Here is a 22,095-nt window from a genome sequence, read left to right as displayed (position 1 = left end):
TTATGTATATATTGTGTGTGTTATGTATATATATATTATTGTGTTATGTATGTTATATATTATGTATATGTATTATATATATTATGTGTGTGTTATGTATATCAATGTGTTAGTGTATAGTAAATATTATTATTTTTCATAATGATGTAATTGTCAGGTGCTTTAGGGTAATTGCTTTTATACGCATAGACATTGCAAAGTGAAAGTGCACAAGTGCTATCATTTTTATGCATATTGATATAACTCCAAAGTGCTTAAGGGTTATTTTATATATATATATATTGAATTGAAGCTTAGACATCTAATGTTATTCTAATTTTACATGTTAATTCTAAACTCAAACACTTGAATGCTAACTTCCTTTTTCTATACTGATGTGGTTCTCAGACCTGTGTCTTACTACAACTTTATATACATTTATACATCTCGAAAGGATATTTTACCCAAAATGTTTATATATAAATGTTGTTAAGTTTGACTGATGTTACTTTTCATAAACTGTTTTGACTGTCAGGACACAGTTTAAATTCTACACCAGTGATATTCATGTCACTTACTGCTTCTTTTTGTCTCATCTCTTCCTGTCTTCGCTTCATTTCCATCATCTTGGCTTCTTCTTCTGCCCTTAGTGTCTTCCTTCTTGCCTAAATCATTCATCAAAACAATCTAGGTTGTTAAATTTGAAATATTCAACCGATATTTTAAAATATAAGTTACATTATTCAGATCCTTTTCTCAGTGAAAGTACAGAAGAATTTAAATAGTAGTCCACATACGTTAAGTTTGCCATATCCAGTACAGAAGAATTTAAATAGTAGTCCACATACGTTAAGTTTGCCATATCCAGTACAGAAGAATTTAAATAGTAGTCCACATACATTAATTTTGTCATATCCAGAACAGAAGAATTTAAATAGTTGTCCACATACATTAAGTTTGTCATATCCAGTACAGAAGAATTTAAATAGTAGTCCACATACATTAAGTTTGCCATATCCAGAACAAAAGAATTTAAATAGTTGTCCACAAACATTAAGTTTGCCACATCCAGTACAGAAGAATTTAACTGGTAGTCCACATACGTTAAGTTTGCCATATCCAGTACAGAAGAATTTAGAATAGTAGTCCACATACGTTAAGTAAGTTTACATATATCCAGTACAGAAGAATTTAAATAGTAGTCCACATACGTTAAGTTTGCCATATCCAGTACAGAAGAATTAAATAGTAGTCCACATACATTAAGTTTGCCGTATCCAGTACAGAAGAATTTAAATAGTAGTCCACATAACCTAATATTGTTCATTTATTTGTTTTTTAACATCGATTATATTTATATAATTAATTATTGTTAATGTTCTATATGAATTAACTTTACTGTCAATCTCAAGAAATGGCGAACCAGCAAGCTTGTTTTATCATTCAACGAAAGAAAACTGGATTAGTTATTCCAAGAGCTTACAAGTGAAATCAAAGATGAATAAGAAATAAGATATTAATTACGCTACATCTGAAGTAAAAACATATGAATCACGCTACATCTGAAGTAAAAACATGAATCACGCTACATCTGAAGTAAAAACATATGAATTACGCTACATCTCAAGTAAAAACATATGAATCACGCTACATCTGAAGTAAAAACATATGAATTACGCTACATCTCAAGTAAAAACATATGAATCACGCTACATCTGAAGTAAAAACATATGAATCACGCTACATCTGAAGTAAAACATATGAATTACGCTACATCTCAAGTAAAACATATGAATCACGCTACATCTGAAGTAAAACATATGAATTACGCTACATCTCTAAAACATATGAATCACGCTACATCTGAAGTAAAAACATATGAATCACGCTACATCTGAAGTAAAAACATATGAATCACGCTACACCAGTCAAATTCGGTGCCTTCAAAGTGTTTTTCTCATTATACCTGTTGGATTTAGTAACTAAATATATACTATATACTTACATATATATTATCAGCAAAACCTGTGTATCAACCAACATAACGTAATCAAGGATATGTAGGCAGCTTATCTTATGTCCAAGTTGAAATTGTAGAATTTAATAAAAGCGTAGGTAAGTGAAACCAAAAATTGAAAGCTGTTTTATTCATGACACTGAGCTAAAGATAATTCATTGTAATCTAAATTTTCTTTTTTATAACCATATTCGTTAATATGTTGTGTATACCAGTTTTCAATGTCTAATATCATCTGAGATCATATGAGCATTGAAGTATATACTACAGTGTATGGGTATTAAAAAAAACGATTCGACCTTCTTAGGTCATCTTCAGGTTAACAAAGAGGTCGAGACGTTGTTCTGTACTTTATTTTAATAAAAGTTTTAATACCCATACCAGCCGTCTTGAGAATACGTTTTTACTTAAGTGAGTTTCACGTTATCACCCACAATATATGGCAGCAGTGTTTATAATAAAATATTTTCTCAGGAATGTTTTTGATGATTGTTTTACACAAATTTCTTCCTTGGAGTTAAAAAATAAACATGTAAAACACAGGAATAAAAATATTCAAAATTTCCATTTGCACTACGTAACCTGAAAGTTATTTCATATACAACAGTGTTATGCTAGTGTTAGCTCTCATAGCGCATAATCTAAGTAGTTTTAAAAAGTAACTGTGCAATATTGTAGTCGTTTAAATTCTCCATACATCATGTTAGTGTGTGGGAGGCGAAATCCGACTGATGATTGGTTGTTTACCTGTGACGTTCATTAGTTCTAGAAATTTCCGCAGGGTGTCTTCATTTGCCATCAAACTTAATTTCATCGTAAAGTGCCAGTTTACAAGACTTGTCACGAGATATTTAATCATAATTATATTGTAAACTAGCACTTTCTGAAGTGAAAATCGCGCGACTTCCCTAGTTTTTTGTTTTCATTTCCGTGTTTAGTCATCATGGTTGTTACTCACCTGTCTCTCCTTCAACTTCCGCAGTTCTTCCTCTTCCTTCTGTCTTTGGAGTTGCCGCTGTTCCAAGTACTCCTGCCACATGGCCTGCTCCTCCTCCTTTTTCTTCCTTGTTTTCTCCTAAAAATTCAAACCCGTGTTAATTTGTAAAAATAAACCAATATCGTAGTAATAAAGTAGACGAATAAAGCGAACCCTCTACCTGAGCACTTGTTAAAAAGATTTGAAATGCAATATAACAAATTTTTACTATAAAAATCTGTCCATCGGATAAAAAGAGACAATTTTACTTTATCTCTCTATTGTCTTAATTGTTCGAGCTGACAGTTCTGTTAGAATTTGTAGTGCATACTGTAGGTATTTAGACATTCTGCTATCAGTAAAGCTAGAATAAACAAACGACTTTTGATTTCCACAAGATAATAACAAAAATGTTTATTATTACTGTTATTATTTGGAAAATAAAAGACGGTTTTATCACAAATTGTTTATCAAAAACCTTTGTCTATAAAATAGTTTCTTGATAAGAAATTTCCATGATATTGTATATACTATCACCAGCAGTATCACCTCATTTCCATTATTGTAATATCTTAACACACCCTAATACCAATCAGATAGAATGTATTATCTTAACCCACACTAATACCAATCTTATAGAATGTATTATCTTAACCCACACTACTACCAACCTTATAGAATGTATTATCTTAACCCACACTACTACCAATCTTATAGAATGTATTATCTTAACCCACACTAATACCAATCTTATAGAATGTATTATTTTAACCCACACTACTACCAATCTTATAGAATGTATTATCTTAACCCACACTAATACCAGTCTTATAGAATGTATTATCTTAACCCACACTACTACCAACCTTATAGAATGTATTATCTTAACCTACACTACTGTCAATCTTATAGTGTATTATCTTAACCTACTATACTGTCAATCTTTAGTGTATTATCTTAACCTACACTACTGTCAACGTTATAGAATGTATTATTTTAACCTACACTACTGTAAACGTTATAGAATGTATTATTTTAACCTACATTACTGTCAACCTTATAGAATGTATTTTCTTAACCCACACTACTACCAATCTTATACAATGTATTATCTTAACCTACACTACTGTCAATCTTATAGTGTATTATCTTAACCTACTCTACTGCCAATCTTTAGTGTATTATCTTAACCTACACTACTGTTAACGTTATAGAATGTATTATTTTAACCTACATTACTGTCAACCTTATAGAATGTATTTTCTTAACCTACACTACTGTCAACGTTATAGAATGTATTATTTTAACCTACACTACTGTAAACGTTATAGAATGTATTATTTTAACCTACATTACTGTCAACCTTATAGAATGTATTTTCTTAACCCACACTACTACCAATCTTACAATGTATTATCTTAACCTACACTACTGTCAAACTTATAGTGTATTATCTTAACCTACTCTACTGTCAATCTTTAGTGTATTATCTTAACCTACACTACTGTCAACGTTATAGAATGTATTATTTTAACCTACATTACTGTCAACCTTATAGAATGTATTTTCTTAACCCACACTACTACCAATCTTATAGAATGTATTATCTTAACCTACACTACTGTCAACTTTATAGAATGTATTATCTTAACCCACACTACTATCAATCTTATAGAATGTATTATCTTAACCCACACTAATACCAATCTTATAGAATGTATTATTTTAACCCACACTTCTACCAATCTTATAGAATGTATTATCTTAACCCACACTAATACCAGTCTTATAGAATGTATTATCTTAACCCACACTACTACCAACCTTATAGAATGTATTATCTTAACCTACACTACTGTCAATCTTATAGTGTATTATCTTAACCTACACTACTGTCAACGTTATAGAATGTATTATTTTAACTTACACTACTGTCAACGTTATAGAATGTATTATTTTAACCTACATTACTGTCAACCTTATAGAATGTATTATTTTAACCTACATTGACAATCAATCTTATACAATGTATTTTCTTAACCTACACTACTGTCAATCTTATAGTGTATTATCTTAACCTACTCTACTGTCAATCTTTAGTGTATTATCTTAACCTACACTACTGTCAACGTTATAGAATGTATTATTTTAACCTACGTTACTGTCAACCTTATAGAATGTATTTTCTTAACCCAAACTACTACCAATCTTATAGAATGTATTATCTTAACCTACACTACTGTCAACTTTATAGAATGTATTATCTTAACCCACACTACTACCAATCTTATAGAATGTATTATCTTAACCTACACTACTACCAATCTTATAGAATGTATTATCTTAATCCACACACTACTACCAATCTTATAGAATGTATTATCTTAACCCACACTAATACCAGTCTTATAGAATGTATTATCTTAACCTACACTACTACCAATCTTATAGAATGTATTATCTTAACCCACACTTATACCAATCTTATAGAATGTATTATCTTAACCCACACTACTACCAATCTTATAGAATGTATTATCTTAACCCACACTACTACCAACCTTATAGAATGTATTATCTTAACCCACACTACTACCAATCTTATAGAATGTATTATCGTAACCCACACTACTACCAATCTTATAGAATGTATTATCTTAACCCACACTAATACCAATCTTATAGAATGTATTATTTTAACCCACACTACTACCAATCTTATAGAATGTATTATCTTAACCCACACTAATACCAATCTTATAGAATGTATTATCTTAACCCGCACTACTACCAATCTTATAGAATGTATTATCGTAACCCACACTACTACCAATCTTATAGAATGTATTATCTTAACCCACACTAATACCAATCTTATAGAATGTATTATTTTAACCCACACTACTACCAATCTTATAGAATGTATTATCTTAACCCACACTACTACCAATCTTATAGAATGTATTATCTTAACCCACACTGCTACTAATCTTACCTCCATGGCGAGTTCTGCTTCAGATACTTTCGGCGCCTCTTCAGTTCTAGAGATTGAAATTAAAACTTTTTAATCATATTTTACGTTTATAAATCTAGAAGTTCATTATTAACATTAAAGTCTTTCTGCTTCAGAATTCATGATAATTAGAAGTCTGCTTTAGTTTTATTTCCTTCTATTTTAAAAGTTAGTTTCAATCAGTAAGTGTGTGTTTAAAAACTATTCGTATTTCAAACCTTCTTTATTGTAGAGATTATATGCAATTGTTTATTAAAACAGAAAAGTCCTTAAATTACCAACCACAACTGCCTGTCTCATTTAACGTCATTTATTTATTAAATATACATTAAATTTAATATTAATTAAAATGCACTTTGAGGAAAAACCAAATATATAGCCCGTACTTAAGAACATTTAAAATAAATCTGGTTAAGAATCCGTTATAAGTGTTCAAAGTTAAGAATCCGTTATAAGTGTTCAAAGTTAAGAAACCGTTAAAAGTCTTCAAAGTTAAGAATCCGTTATAAGTCTTCAAAGTTAAGAAGAGGCTCTCTGAAAACAGAATGTTTTTCGTTTTTATCAGATTTACTACTTTTGTTTTGATTTTCTTAAAATGAAATAAACTATCTTACATACATTAGTGATTTAAGATTATTTAAAATATCAGTGTGATAAGTTCCAGATGCAAATTCTCAAAGAGTTAGTAAGGTTAATGTATACTGTCAGCTAATATGAAAAGTAATATTTTGTAGCATAAATAAGGTCGTACTTCTGGTGTTTAATATTAGCAAAAAGAAGTAATATAAAAATACCACCAAACTCGTAACTAATGCAAATTCAAAATAAAAGACTTTCTCAAAATTATGCAAGTGTGATGTATGCAAATAAAAGATGAGAGACATAAACAGCATACATACAACCTGGAAATACTAATTACTCTGTCGTTCCATTTCAATCCGTTCTACATAAACTCTCTTTACAAGAACAGCTATTCAAACCATTAAATTTGGTTAATTTGTATCTCCGAACAGTTAGCTATTTAAACCATTAACTTTGGTTAATTCGTATCTCCGAACAATTAGCTATTTAAACCATTAAATTTGGTTAATCCGTATCTCCGAACAATAGCTATTCAAACATTAAATTTGGTTAATCTGTATCTCCGAACGATTAGCTATTCAAACCATTAAATTTGCTTAATCTGTATCCCCGAACAGTTAGCTATTTAAACCATTAAATTTGGTTAATCCGTATCTCCGAACAATTAGCTATTCAAACATTAAATTTGGTTAGTATATACCTTTCAGCAGTTAGTTTATCAAACCATTAGGCTTTGTGGATCCTAATCTCTTAATAATTAGCTAACGTAATGAACAGGTTTTCATTATTCTTAATTTCCCTAACGACAAGAAGAAGTGAAATCGTTATTATTATAATGACTGTGCTTAGCTAACTTTACTTCCATAATATGTATATAATAATAACTATAATAGACTGTCTTTGAGTCGCTAACGTATTATAACAACTATAATAGACAGTCTTTGATTCACTACTGTGTATTATAACTATAATAGACAGTCTTTGATTCACTACTGTGTATTATAACTATAATAGACAGTCTTTGATTCACTACTGTGTATTATTATAACTATAATAGACAGTCTTTGATTCACTAATGTGTATTATAACTATAATAGACTGTCTTTGATTCCCTAATGTGTATTATAATAACTATAATAGACTGTCTTTGATTCACTACTGTGTATTATAACTATAATAGACAGTCTTTGATTCACTACTGTGTATTCTAACTATAATAGACAGTCTTTGATTCACTAATGTGTATTATAATAACTATAATAGACTGTCTTTGATTCACTAATGTGTATTATAACTATAATAGACAGTTTTGATTCACTAATGTGTATTATAATAACTATAATAGACTGTCTTTGAGTCGCTAACGTGTATTGTAACTATAATAGACAGTTTTTGATTCACTAATGTGTATTATAATAACTATAATAGACTGTCTTTGAGTCGCTAACGTGTATTGTAACTATAATAGACAGTTTTTGATTCACTAATGTGTATTATAATAACTATAATAGACTGTCTTTGAGTCGCTAACGTGTATTGTAACTATAATAGACAGTTTTTGATTCACTAATGTGTATTATAATAACTATAATAGACTGTCTTTGAGTCGCTAACGTGTATTATAACTATAATAGACAGTTTTTGATTCACTAATGTGTATTATAATAACTATAATAGACAGTTTTTGATTCACTAATGTGTATTATAATAACTATAATAGACAGTTTTTGATTCACTAATGTGTATTATAATAACTATAATAAAATGTCTGATTCACTAATGTGTATTATAATAACTATAACAGACTGTCTTTGATTCACTAATGTGTATTATAACAACTATAATAGACAGTCTTTGATTCACTAATGTGTATTATAACTATAATAGACAGTCTTTGATTCACTAATGTGTAATATAACTATAATAGACAGTCTTTGCTTCACTAATGTGTATTATAATAACTATAATAAACTGTCTTTGATTCACTAATGTGTATTATAATAACTATAATAGACAGTCTTTGATTACGTTAATAGTTTAAGAAAGGTAATCGAACTTATTGGTGGAACAAAATAGATCGGAGGAGTTAGAAACATCCATTTAACAAGCGAGATGTTTGTTTTCTCAACAAGGTAGACAGTGGTTTCAAAACAAAAACGAATGTTTGGTTCAGGTCTTGAACCATAAACACTTGTTTTGGAAAAGATCTTTGAGTGAAGATACATTACCGCTTTATGCAGGTCGTTCGAATTTCAGTTCAGGGTTTGGGGTTATATTGTTAGTTTTCAATTAAAAGGATTGTCTCTTCGAGAAACTGTGCACAAACAGAAGGGCACGTGAACGTTCATACAACTAACATACAAATTACAGAACTTAGATCAGTTGTAGCGAGTGCGCAGCGGTTCCATAGAGAACTTACATCTTCTGCTGGGAAGTGGACCTAGGAGAAGAGAAGTGAAAAATCTGTTTTGGATTCAGTTAACACACATTCTCTGAACACTGAAGAACGTGGGTAAAAGGAAACACTAGTGAAATTAATCAATGTTGTCAACATAATAAGAAAATATATTAGAACGGGGATATTGTGGCGAAGCCCTTCATATCCAGACGAGGTACTGTGATATTTCTATAGTGGATATACTGATTTTCTGCTTTGATATTCCAGTTTATAGACGCTCGTGTGTGTACATTTAGTCTCTGAAAGGTTTTTACGCAAAACCAGCTAATTATTGAGGTTGTGTTAGTAGCTTCCAATTAGATTGTATTAATCAAGCATTTGTTAAGCTTATATTCCACAATCTAGTCTAGAGCGGTGCATGACGTCATAATGAATAATTAAGCGTCCTTACTTTTTCTGGTCCCTGGATCGCAGGAAGACGCCACCAAACGGCGAGAGAGTAAATAGGCATAAATATTAGATACGAAAGGTTTTATAAAAGTAGAAAAAATAATAAAATTATGTATTTAAGGTAACGTCAACAATGGAAGTTTGAAGGGTCATCGCCAAAGTTATAAAAAATAGAAACACATAAAATAGGTTGTATGTTTAAACCTGATTTTGTTGCAATAGGTCCTATTATTAATTTTGTTCTGTTATTAATTTTTTCTAATTTAAATCGAAATAATGATATACATATAAAATACATATACACTGTTAAAGTATGCCGTATTACGTTCGGTATAGTTTCATATACTAATATATCGTATTATTTATGATTACTTTCATTTTCTTAATGCAATAAATAAATATTACCTTTTATTTGTTTACTATATTTTAATTAATCCAATAAATTCTGCTAAATATATTTTACAGCATTTGATTGCACACGAGTTACTACAGGAAGTAGGAAGTTGCATTCACTCACTTTACTTCCTCTTCCTCCTCTTCCTCTTCCTCTTCACTGTAACAGAATAAATATTCAGTATGCATTTATTAGTTTACACTAATACTTCTTTATTTTATTAGAAGACAATTAATTTTTATTGGTAAAACTAAATTAATAAATCATTCAAAATTAAATTATTTAAACTAGCTCCTGATAGGGACTTAGGAACGCTGTCAGGTAGCATTCGTTATCTTACTTAAAATTTAGGAAAAAACAACACATAATCATTTACTATTCAGAAGATAACTAGTGTTTTGGTAACAAGGTAAGTAACGTTGTAATCCAACATATAGGCGATAACACAGTGTTTAAGTAATACTGCCGCCTAACACCTAACTGATAACACAGTGCTTAAGTAACACTGCCGCCTAACACCTTACTGATAGCATAGTGTTTAAGTAACACTGCTGCCTAACACCTAACTGATAACACAGTGTTTAAGTGACACTGCCGCCTAACACCTAACTGATAGCATAGTGTTTAAGTAAAAGCATTACCTAAAACTTAGATGATAGCACAGTGCTTACGTGTTAGGTCTTTCTTATGTATGGATTGGATCTTCAAAGTCGGTCCCTGTTACACGTTTGCGATACATTTTAACAATAAGCAAACAGCACATAGTTCACTTGTATTAAAATAACACACAGTAAAACAAGTCAAACGTATATGAAAGTGCTCGTCACACAGTTAATTACCAGTTGTGTTCATATTTCTATATAATCGTCTTTTTTCGTCAAACTTCACACAGGGTTGTTATTTACTTAATAACACAATGGACAAGAAAAAGTATTCTTCTTTGCTCTGTTACAACAATGCAGTTGATGATATTTCATTTACGTTACACTGTTGGTTACCACACTTGTATCCACAGCTTTAAATAATTGCCACTTTTCATACAAAATGCAGATAAGGTGGTTTTAATTACTTCATAAAACAGTTAAGAAGACAATATTTTTTTCTCTAATTTGTTATTACAATATAGTTTGCGATAATTTTACTTTAAAAGTCACAACTATATGTATTTATGGTTAAACTCACAATCACAAGGTCTAAATTTTTCTATCTCCCTATAAAACTAACTCGTTATCTGTACAACGTACTCAAGCTACATTTTGTATGCGAATTTATAACCTGACAGAGGCCTAGAACATTCTACACATTACGAGATATTATGATGAAATAACAGTCAACCAGACAACAAGAAAACATAGAAGGCTCTAGTAACATGATACAATAATATAACAAATCACAATAATTGAACAACAAAACATATGATCGTGACACAGTTATATAAACAAACTTGTGCTAAACTAACGCCTTTGTCCTCCTCCGGTACAACTGTAAGTCTATGGATTTACAACGGTAAGATTAGGGGTTTGATTCCCCTCAGTAGACTCAGCAGATAGCCCGATGTGGGTTTGCTATAAGAATACACACACAGTAACGCCTTTAAAGAAAACTAAATTTACCAACTATGCTGTACTTAAAGCATCTAAATCATAACACTCACATCAACTGAAACAGTTGTGTGTATCTAACATTAAATAACATTTTCCTTCAACATCTAGATGATAACACAGTGCTTAAGTAACATTTTCGTCCAACATCTATGCGATAACATAGTTTTAAGTAACATAGTTGTCAAACATGTAGGGAATGAAACAGAATTTACGAAATGTTGTCATTAAACATCCAGGTGATAACTGTTTACTAAACAGCATATCGTAACATCTAGGTGATAAGATGGTGTTTGAGTATTATTGTCGTCTAACTTCTAGGTGATCAAATGGTTGTAAGTAATGAATAAAAACCACATAACCCAAGTGTGTTTGAAAGGTGGACCTTCCTTTTCAGGGTAAATTGGGAATGATTGTGTAACTAATATATGTATAAATGGAGTTAAGTAACATCAAGTAGCTCATCCGGTTTTCAGGAAATATCTGTTTGTTTACGTTGTAGCCATCTCATTTCCGGTACAATGTAGCTGATGGTAAGAGTATGTATGAGATGCTAAGGATATTTTAATTTATAAATGGCTAAATATAAGTATATTTAAAACTATACTTAAGTGTTTAAGTATACTGAAGGTGGCGCCTGTAGAGTGATTGAAAACGTTATATTATACTTATCAATTGATAAAAATATATAAACAAATATCTTTAACGAATAGTACGTTTTTAAAAAAATTCAGCTCTCATGTTACATGGAAAACAAAAAGAATAAATTTATATAAAAAACGCTCGTTTGGGCTGAAAACACTTTTACATAGAAGACCGAAGAAGGTCGAAACGTTGTTCGCTCTTCTATGTAAAAGTGTTTTCTCAGCCCAAACGAGCCGTTTTTGCATATAAATTTTCTCAACAAGTGGGTTTCTCGTCATCACTGAAAGAAAGAATAAAAATGGTTTTTCTGACACAGATACAACATTGATACATGTTCCGCTATGTGTATTAGTTTTAAGTCCCACTTCAATACCACTGAGGGTAACATTGATGATGGAATGATCAGGTTGGTCAAAGTGTTGGGAGATCTTTTTCAGTGTTGGTAGTAGACTTATGATTTGGGAGATCTTTTTCAGTGTTGGTAGTAGACTTATGATTTGGGAGATCTTTTTCAGTGTTAGTAGTAGACTTATGATTTGGGAGACCTTTTTCAGTGTTCGTAGTAGACTTATGATTTGGGAGATCTTTTTCAGTGTTAGTAGTAGACTTATGATTTGGGAGATATTTTTCAGTGTTAGTAGTAGACTTATGATTTGGGAGATCTTTTTCGGTGTTAGTAGTAGACTTATGATTTGGGAGATCTTTTTCAGTGTTAGTAGTAGACTTATGATTATGGAAACGATCTTTAAGAATTATTTGTTTCTATCCTACATAATTGGCTATGGTACAAGATAAAGGGTGTTTTTTGTTTCACAAGTTAGTTATTTGAATATTTTAAAGTTTCTCTGATTGTGTTTTCTAAAAACGAGTCAGTGATTTTAATGAACTTGTAGGTTTGACAACGAGCTTTACTGAAGTAATGACAACCATTTTTTGATAGGATGTAATTTAGTTTTGTGTGAATAAGGATATCTTTTAGAGTTTCTTTTTGGTGTTTTTTGGAAGAAGACAACGGTAACTTCAGGAAATGTCTGTTTAAGACAATCATTCAGTTATTTTTTTTACTGAATTCGTGAAACATTTCTGAGTTTAAACTAATTGATAATAATAAGATGAATTATATTTCAAAGTTTAGTATTGCTCTGATGTTCTTCCACTGAGTTTCATTAGTCTTTTTAGTTTGTCTGTTGATTTCGGTATCTTTATATCCTCTGAGTAGCATGGTTTGTTTTAGATCCTTTGTGTGTTTTCTATAGTATCTTTCATCCGAGCATATTTTCTTTATTTAAAAACTTGAGTGTAGGTAATGTTTAGTTTAGATCGTATGTTTTCTTATAGCAAAGCCACATTGGGCTATTTGCTATGTCCACCGAGAGAAATCGAACCCCTAATTTTAGCGCTATAAGTCCGAAGACTTACCACTTTCCCAGAAGGGGACGTTCAGTGTTAGAAGGATGATAGTTTTTATAATGAAGGAACTGTGGTCTGTCTGTTGGTTAACATACAAGTCAGTGTGTAAAATTCCGTCTTTTAGAAAAACTATGACGTCAAGAAAGTTGACCTTGGTAGGTGAGTAATCACACATAAACTTGATTGTTTTGTAAGAGGAGCTTGAATATGAAATACATTCAAGTGATTTAAGACCGGCTGTCCAGATGAAAAATATATGATCCATGTAGCATTTCCATGTATGATGTTTTATAGAGCTTAGTTGTAAAAACTTGTTTTCAATATTGAAAATTGTGATTTTCAATTTCCTCTGAAAAAGATAAACCCACCTTTCGAAAGTACTCGGGTTATAGGGGTTTATTTATTTATACCAAGACTTCCTGAACCCACGTGTTTTTCTATCATCATGAATAGTTTTAAGTAACATCACTGTGTGTGTGTTTTCATTCAGCAAAGCCACCTCAGGCTATCTGCTGAGTCCTCTAAGGAGAATCGAACCCCTGATTTTAGCGTTTTACTATCGGGGAACTGACTTCATTGTTAAAAGGTGTTTAAGTAGTGTCTCTACGACAGTGTTATCTAATAACACTTAATGTCAATAACTCTAAAACTTAAATATAGTGAGAATTGTAATACTTTTCCAACGTTATTTTGAAAACATAATATAACATTTTTTAAAACTTTATCATTTAAGTTTCAATGTCCTGTTTATCACATTGTCTATCATCCGTGGATATCACCGTGTTATACCGATCAAGTGGTGAATAACAAAATTAATTTATCATCTAATTTTCAATGTCCTGTTTAACACATTGTCTATCATCCGTGGATATCACCGTGTTATACCGATCAAGTGGTAAATAACAGAATTACTTTATGATCTAATTTTCAATGTCCTGTTTAACACATTGTCCATCACTCGTGGTCTTAGTAACCTTTTAAGTTTTCAAAGATATACTACTGTGAGCTGGGTATATTAACGTGTCTTATGATTCAGTTTGGTGAGAAATATTTATAAATAACACTTCTACATGCGCGTTTATTGCAGAAGAAGTATTGGAGGCCTACCAGCTGTACTACATAAGGTTTTCATCTGAAGTAACAAATGCACTGTTTTAATGTAATATCCTGTGGAAAAGAAGTTCTTTGTAGGCCTCTTAGTTATATCACATAGAATGTCTTCTAAAGTAACAACATTCAAGCTTTAACGTCACATCCGGTATTCTGGAGAGGAATAACACCAGTATATACAGACACAAAAATACATAAGTAGTTTTGGAGCCCACTTGTGCCCACATGCTAACTTTAGTTCTGAACCACGTCTGTACTTATCCTCGGTTATTCGTAGCTTTATTTCTAAAAAACGAACTATTTTAAATACCTCAAACAAGTTTACGATACAATAACTTTCAAGAACAATTGAGCTTTATATAGAAGCTTGAAAACAAAACTCCAATATATATATATATCAATCCTATATGAAAGACACGTTAATTAAACCATATAATACACGAGTTCTTATATACAGCATTAAAACTTCTTTTACTCTCTCTATATAAGCTCTCCGCTAGTACAGCGGTATGTCTCCGGATTTACAACGCTAAAATTAGGGATTCGATTCCCCTCGGTGGGTTGAGCAGATAGCCCTTTGTGGCTTTCCTGTACGAAAAACACACACACTCTCTCTATATATAAATATATATATATCAGTATTCTCTCAAGCTAAAACATAGTACAAACTAACCTTAACTACTAAAAATAACAAATGTTTTCTGACACGCAAGGCATTATGTTTAAAGTTCACAGACCTTCTGACAGACCAAAATGTTACACGGTTTAATTCTTTAAACCAAAATATAGCACGCTTTAGTATAGAAAAGTTAAAATATTGCAACTTATTTCAGTCCATTTCAAATCCACCGAAACTTATAACAATCAAGATAGAACAAACTTTAGTCCAAACAAACCACGTGAATTTTAATTAAGCAAAACTAACATCTGTTTTTATGTATCGTATATCCATCAACTTTTAGCTACTTTGAAATTTTCTACGTTATTTACTACAATCAAATTACAGCACACTTTAGTTTAATATAAATTTTATACAAATAACACATCAATCGGAATAACTAAATCTACAAATCTAAATATTCAATTCTGATGGCTACTGTTAAAAAGGTTATAGTATATAAAATGGAAAATGCATGTAAAATGCTCCCAGTATGAACACCTTTGTAAAGCACTTTGTTATGTGAAATGAAATGCAAGTATATGAGTGTGTTAAACCTTTTTATATTACTTTGTTGTGTGAAATGTAGTACAAGTATCTTAAAGTGTAGAATGTTGTAAAGCATGTGTGAAGTGGAATGTAAGTGTCTTAACGTACAATATAAAACATTTTACTGTATGAAATATATAAATACCTAAATGTTTCTAAAACGAAATATTCAGATAAATAAAATCGAATATAAATATCTCATTAAGATTTTATAAAATGTAATGTTTAATATATAAAGTGTAGTGGAAATTGTTTAATATATAAAGTGTAGTGGAGTGTTTTTTGTGAGTAAAGTATTATCAGTGATGTTTTCCTTTGTATTTTATTATAATTAAATCTACGTCTTCTGTGTCAGCACATAGTTCATTAACTATTGCTTTGGCAGGCTTTCAATGTTAGTTCTTCCTGGAGTTACGCAAGTGACATATTTAAATATTTATCTTAAACAAGAATACTTAGGCTGAAATAGGTCTTATAGCAACTAGACGTTGTATCGAGGGTTACGAGAACTATTATCAAGTATACAGAAGCGTATCTCGCAAGGAAAGTGAAATCAATCCATTCACTAAGGGTTTCTATTATTAGTAAATAGAGACAGCATTAAGTGCCATGAGGAACGTGTTTTTATGTCACTATATACGTTAACGCTTGTGTTAAGAAAAAAGTAGTGATGCTGTGACATAAAAAAACTACTTTAAGATTTAAGAGTTGTAAACATTACTGTTGGTCCAATCCTGGTTCTGGCTGACAGACGTGAAAAAAATGTTGTTACACTGGTATGTTCTTGATTCTAACTGAGAATCACCAACAGTAACAAATATAAGATTATTTGTTTCATCTTATTAGTTTATGCTGTTGAAAATTTAATTTGTTAATTAATTAACAAAGAAACGTATTATAATATTATTTTTTTACGTTTTTTGAAATTTTCTAAACAGTTAAATGTGAAGCCTTGAGACATTTTGTCACGAATTTCAATACAAGTAAAATGTTCTATTGAACAACAAAGCTCTTTTTGTTATTACTTTGTTAATGTTTGGACAATTTCCAGAATGAAGGAGTTACTTTATTTTTGACTTCAGGTATCGTCGAAACTGTATAAATATATATATCAAATGACATGACAAGATTTGGTAGACAATGATGAACGTATAATGGTGATAATATAAAAATGTTAATTTTTTTTTTAAAATTCAATCAGTAATCTTCTTGGTTTAATTATCATAAAGTAAATTATGGAAAAAAGTATTGGAATATAAAATATAAAAAAAAAAAGAGAAAAATAGGGTAATAAATTTTCAAAATCTTTTACTGAATGAGTGTAAAAAATACTAACACTTAAACACATACCGACAAGGGTCTCGTAACCTGAGGGTCACGGTAAACACACACCGACAAGAGCCTCGTAACCAGAGGGTCACGGTAAACACATACCGACAAGGGTCTCGTAACCTGAGGGTCGCTGTAAACACACACCGACAAGGGCCTCGTAACCAGAGGGTCACGGTAAACACATACCGACAAGAGCCTCGTAACCTGAAGATCGCGGTAAACACATACCGACAAGGGCCTCGTAACCAGAAAGTCACGGTAAACACATACCGACAAGGGCCTCGAAACCTGAGGGTCGCGGGTTCGAATCCCTTTCACACCAAATATGTTCGCACTTTCAGCCGTGTGGCGTTATAATGTGTCGCTCACTCCCACTATTTGCTGGTAAAGAGTAGCCCAAGAGTTGGCGGTGGGTAGTGATGACTAGTCGTCTTCCCTCTAGTTTTTCACCGATAAATTAGGGGCGACTAGAACAAATAACCCTCGTGTAGCTCGGTGCGAAATTAAAAAATAAAAATATTTATATTTTTCACTTTCATTTAATCTCTTTCTTATTTTATTTTTCAACAAAACATTAGTAAAGAAATGAATTATTCACAGATAATTTTAGATTAAACCTTTAAACATATTCAGTAAAGTTTTAGACTAAAATCAAGTGAGACAATACAATGAAGAGCTCATGAAACATGTTTCATATGAACTTCCTTTCCGAATTATTAAAAGTTTTTTTTTAAATTTCGATGTTTATTAAAACGTCATGAAAAGTTTTCACAATTTTTTTAAACCGAAATCTCTGATGGTCTTTAAATGTCTTTAAAGCGAGTGAGATATTATATTATATTATATTATATAGCTCTAACTGTAGGGTAAAATTGTAGAATGTTCATCATATTTCTACTGCTTCATAAAATAATCATAGTGCCTATTATCGTACTCTAATACTGTAATCTTACCTGCATTCAATCATAGTGCCTAATATCGTATACTAATACTCTAATCTTACCTGTGTTCAATCCTAGTGCCTAATACCGTACTCTAATCTTACTTGTGTTCAATCATAGTGTCTAATATCGTACTCTAATACTCTAATCTTACCTGTATTCAATCATAGTGCCTAATACCGTACTCTAATACTCTAATCTTACCTGTATTCAATCATAGTGTCTAATATCGTACTCTAATACTGTAATCTTACCTGTATTCAATCATAGTGTCTAATATCGTACTATAATACTCTAATCTTACCTGTGTTCAATCATAGTGTCTAATATCGTGCTCTAATACTCTAATCTTACCTGTGTTCAATCATAGTGTCTAATATCGTACTCTAATACTCTAATCTTACCTGTATTCAATCATAGTGTCTAATATCGTACTCTAATCTTACCTGTGTTCAATCATAGTGTCTAATATCGTACTCTAATACTCTAATCTTACTTGTGTTCAATCATAGTGTCTAATATCGTACCCTAATACTCTAATCTCACCTGTATTCAATCATAGTGCCTAATATCCTACTCTAATGCTCTAATCTTACCTGTTTTCAATCATAGTGCCTAATATCGTACTCTAATATACTCTAATCTTACCTGTATTCGATCATAGTGTCTAATATCGTACTCTAATACTCTAATCTTACCTGTATTCAGTCATAATGTCCAATATCGTACTCTAATCTTACCTGTATTCGATCATAGTGTCTAATATCGTACTCTAATACTCTAATCTTACCTGTATTCAATCATAATGTCCAATATCGTACTCTAATCTTATTTGTATTCAATCATAGTGTCTAATATTGTACTCTAATACTCTAATTTTACCTGTATTCTTCCCTTTCATCGTCAGCCATTTCTCACGTTTCAAAAATCTGTGTTCGAAATAGAAAATAATATATATATATATATATACACACACACACACATATATATATGTATGCTTTGTTGGTTATATAAAATTAACTTACAAGTTTAATATTTTCACTACCTACTCTAGACTTAATATATACATTTATCAAATTTGTATGAATATTACAGTAAGTGTTTTACAAGTTTCATTTGGTTTGAGTTAAATAACCAAGTTCACAGCATTCATCAAATTTTTCTCTCGATTATTCATAACTTCGAGCTCAAACTTTAGTTTATATTGTTATATCAGTTTTACATATTTTTGTTCCTAATCCTTTATCACAGGAATATCCGTGACGTAGAAGCCGCTCAAAATAATATTTGCTTATTTAACTCCACATGTGGAAAAAAAATATAAAACTACACTTCGTAAAAGAATACTGAACGGTTTGTATTTCCATAACATCAAACTGTGTGGTCACGTTGATCTCATTGTTTTAATTCTCATGGTTGTCGACAGGGAAGAGAAATAAAATATATAAGAACTTTTAGTTGTTGTTTTTTTCACTTATTAATAAGTAAGGCTTAAAAGCTTTAGTGTAAAATTTAAGTCTCAAGTAATAAACGCTGTCAGTGACCAAAACATTGTTATTCACTAACCAAAGGTTTAAGCAAAGTATCACTGAGCATGCTCGGTAAGTTGAATTCTTTGAGTAAAAGTGAAACACAAAATTTCGAGTAATAGGTTTACTAGTTCTACTGTAAACAACAAATAGATACATTTTACAAGTTCGTTTAGTTTTAAGGAACTTCAGGAACTGGAGTTAGTTCTCTGGATTACAGATGATTTTGGTATAACTTGCACAGAATAACTGAGCATTAAGTTCTATTTAAATACAGGTTGGAAGTTACCTTCCTATAGCAGCGAGTTTGTTCAACAATTTCATAAAGTCACATGATGAATAACCTTTATACCTTTAGAGGTCACTTGGCTTAAACACTGACCATTAACTTTTCTTACAACGGCTTAAAAACTTATTTGTATGTGTACACTTTGGTCTTTGTAGTTTGTGGGTTAAGGCGATCGACTCGTACTCTGAGGGTCGCGGGTTCGAATCCCCGCCGTACCAAACATGTTTACCCTTTCAGCTCTGGGGGCGTTATAATCCCACTAGTTGTGAGTAAAAGAGTAGCTCAAGAGTTGGCGGTGGGTAATGATGACTAGCTGCCTTCACTCTAGTCTTACACTGCTAAATTAGGGACGGCTACCGCAGATAGTCCACGAGTGGCTTTGCGTGAAATTCAAAAACAAACAAACAGATAATCCTTTCTTCAAGCACAAACTGACTACAGGAGTTTTCAAAGATGAGTTGAACTTTACTTTTAAGCAATATTTCAGTATAAGAGCTCAGAACCAGTTGTAATACAACTTAGCCTCGTAGAGGGAACAACATTTATTTATGGACTCATTAAAAATAAAGTACGCGAGTTAGAAGCGACGATCAATGGCATTCTTTAAGTAAGGCCATCTACAAGAGTCACTTTTAATTTAATAGTTCTATCCAAATTTAACTAGAAGTAAGCGTCAAGTTGTTTAAGTCGAACATCTAAGTGTTAACTAAATGCAGGGGTCAAGTTTTTTACAGTATTTTCGATCTAATTACTTGTATAGCTTTGTCTTTGGTAAGAGTTTCACTCTAATAAACCTAAACATGATGAAGTTAAGACTGCATAAATTAATTAATAGCTTATTTACTTAGTTTTTAGTTAAGTATTGATAAAATTAAAGTTGTTTTAAATAAACACATCACGACTGAAGTTCTTGATTTAATTTTAAAATTATTTCTTCACGATGTTTTTTAGAAAACTGAATGCTAACATTTCCTGAAGAATTATATAATTATTTATATATTTACATAATTATATTATTCTAAAATATCATACAAATGTTTAGTTGTTATTACTAATATAAGCGCATTAATAACTGTATTGAACACCAGGGGTGCTGTATGCATGTGTATGTGAATTGGTGTACGTATATGTATAATATAATAAATCCCTAAGCTACATTGTACAAACAATTCAAGCACTCTTTGTCAACATGCCTTTCAATCACTATTAGTTATTGTTCTCCAGTAGCTCGACATTAAGACTCCAGGCCCTAAGACGCTAAAGGGCGGGTTTCGATACCCGTGGTCAGCAAAGTACAGACTGTCCATCATTGTGTAGCTTTGTTATTAATGACAACAACCAATACACTTATATAACGCCAAAACAGTATATTCGTAAATAATACTGATATCTTTAAGCAAGCTGTTTACCATTGTCGATGTTGTTGTCCTGTTTTTAAAGGATTGTCGATGTTGTTTTTAAGGGATTGTCGATGTTGTTGTATTGTTTTTAAGGGATTGTCGATGTTGTTGTATTGTTTTTAAAGGATTGTCGATGTTGTTGTCCTGTTTTTAAGGGATTGTCGATGTTGTTGTGTTGTTTTTAAGGGATTGTCGATGTTGTTTTTAAGGGATTGGCGATGTTGTTGTATTGTTTTTAAGGGATTGTCGATGTTGTTGTATTGTTTTTTAGGGATTGTTTTGGGTCTTCAAATTTACTGAAACTGTTACGTTTTACTAATCAGTGGAGGAAGTTAAAATTGATTTGGTTTTTATCGACCACAAAGAACAAAAACCAACTAACCTCCTACTAAGGTGGAAGCTATTCGGTCGGATTAGATGCACCGAGACAGACTAGATGAGCAGGTCTGGTAAACGAAGACCCAGGCTAACCTCCAAGCTTCAGGCAGTCCACCTCTATCGGCCACCTCTGTCTACTGATCTGTTACATGTGTTGTACGTCTCTTCACACCCTCAGTTTCTATTTAGAGAACAGAGCGGCTCCTTCTATGATTCTGAGTTAAACTACCCTCCTAAAACCGAATCACTTCCCTTGGAATAAATGGACTTGTCAAGCCTTACGAAATCAATGTTGAGAGCCTTACCATGTGTAATAATCCCTCTTGTAGCTCTACATACACTCCAACAAAATGTTTTCAAGCCTGGGCACCTCCGAAAGCCTTATTTGGCCAGAGTGTAATAAGAGAGCACAATGCCACTCACTCCTGTCTATATTCAATCAGA

The 22,095-nt window shown here is 31.5% G+C and overlaps 1 protein-coding gene across 1 annotated transcript in view; it reads right to left on the bottom strand.

Annotated features, from left to right (window-relative positions):
* The window catches only part of LOC143258071 (sodium- and chloride-dependent glycine transporter 2-like), a 53,882-nt gene extending 32,012 nt beyond the window's left edge, over positions 1–21,870 (bottom strand). Inside the window, exons 1-7 of the mRNA XM_076517119.1 lie at positions 21,656–21,870; positions 18,938–18,984; positions 9,933–9,968; positions 8,987–9,007; positions 5,968–6,013; positions 2,955–3,071; positions 534–644 (exon numbers count right to left, since the gene is read on the bottom strand). Coding sequence (XP_076373234.1) covers positions 534–644; positions 2,955–3,071; positions 5,968–6,013; positions 8,987–9,007; positions 9,933–9,968; positions 18,938–18,966 — 360 coding nt within the window. The 5' untranslated portion in view covers positions 18,967–18,984; positions 21,656–21,870. The remainder of the gene's footprint in view (positions 1–533; positions 645–2,954; positions 3,072–5,967; positions 6,014–8,986; positions 9,008–9,932; positions 9,969–18,937; positions 18,985–21,655) is intronic.
* Between the last annotated feature and the right edge of the window lie 225 nt (positions 21,871–22,095).

Source organism: Tachypleus tridentatus, chromosome 1, assembly GCF_004210375.1.
Source record: "Tachypleus tridentatus isolate NWPU-2018 chromosome 1, ASM421037v1, whole genome shotgun sequence".
In the NCBI taxonomy this organism is placed as follows: Eukaryota; Metazoa; Arthropoda; class Merostomata; order Xiphosura; family Limulidae; genus Tachypleus; species Tachypleus tridentatus.
This window is presented reverse-complemented; position numbering and strand designations above follow the sequence as displayed.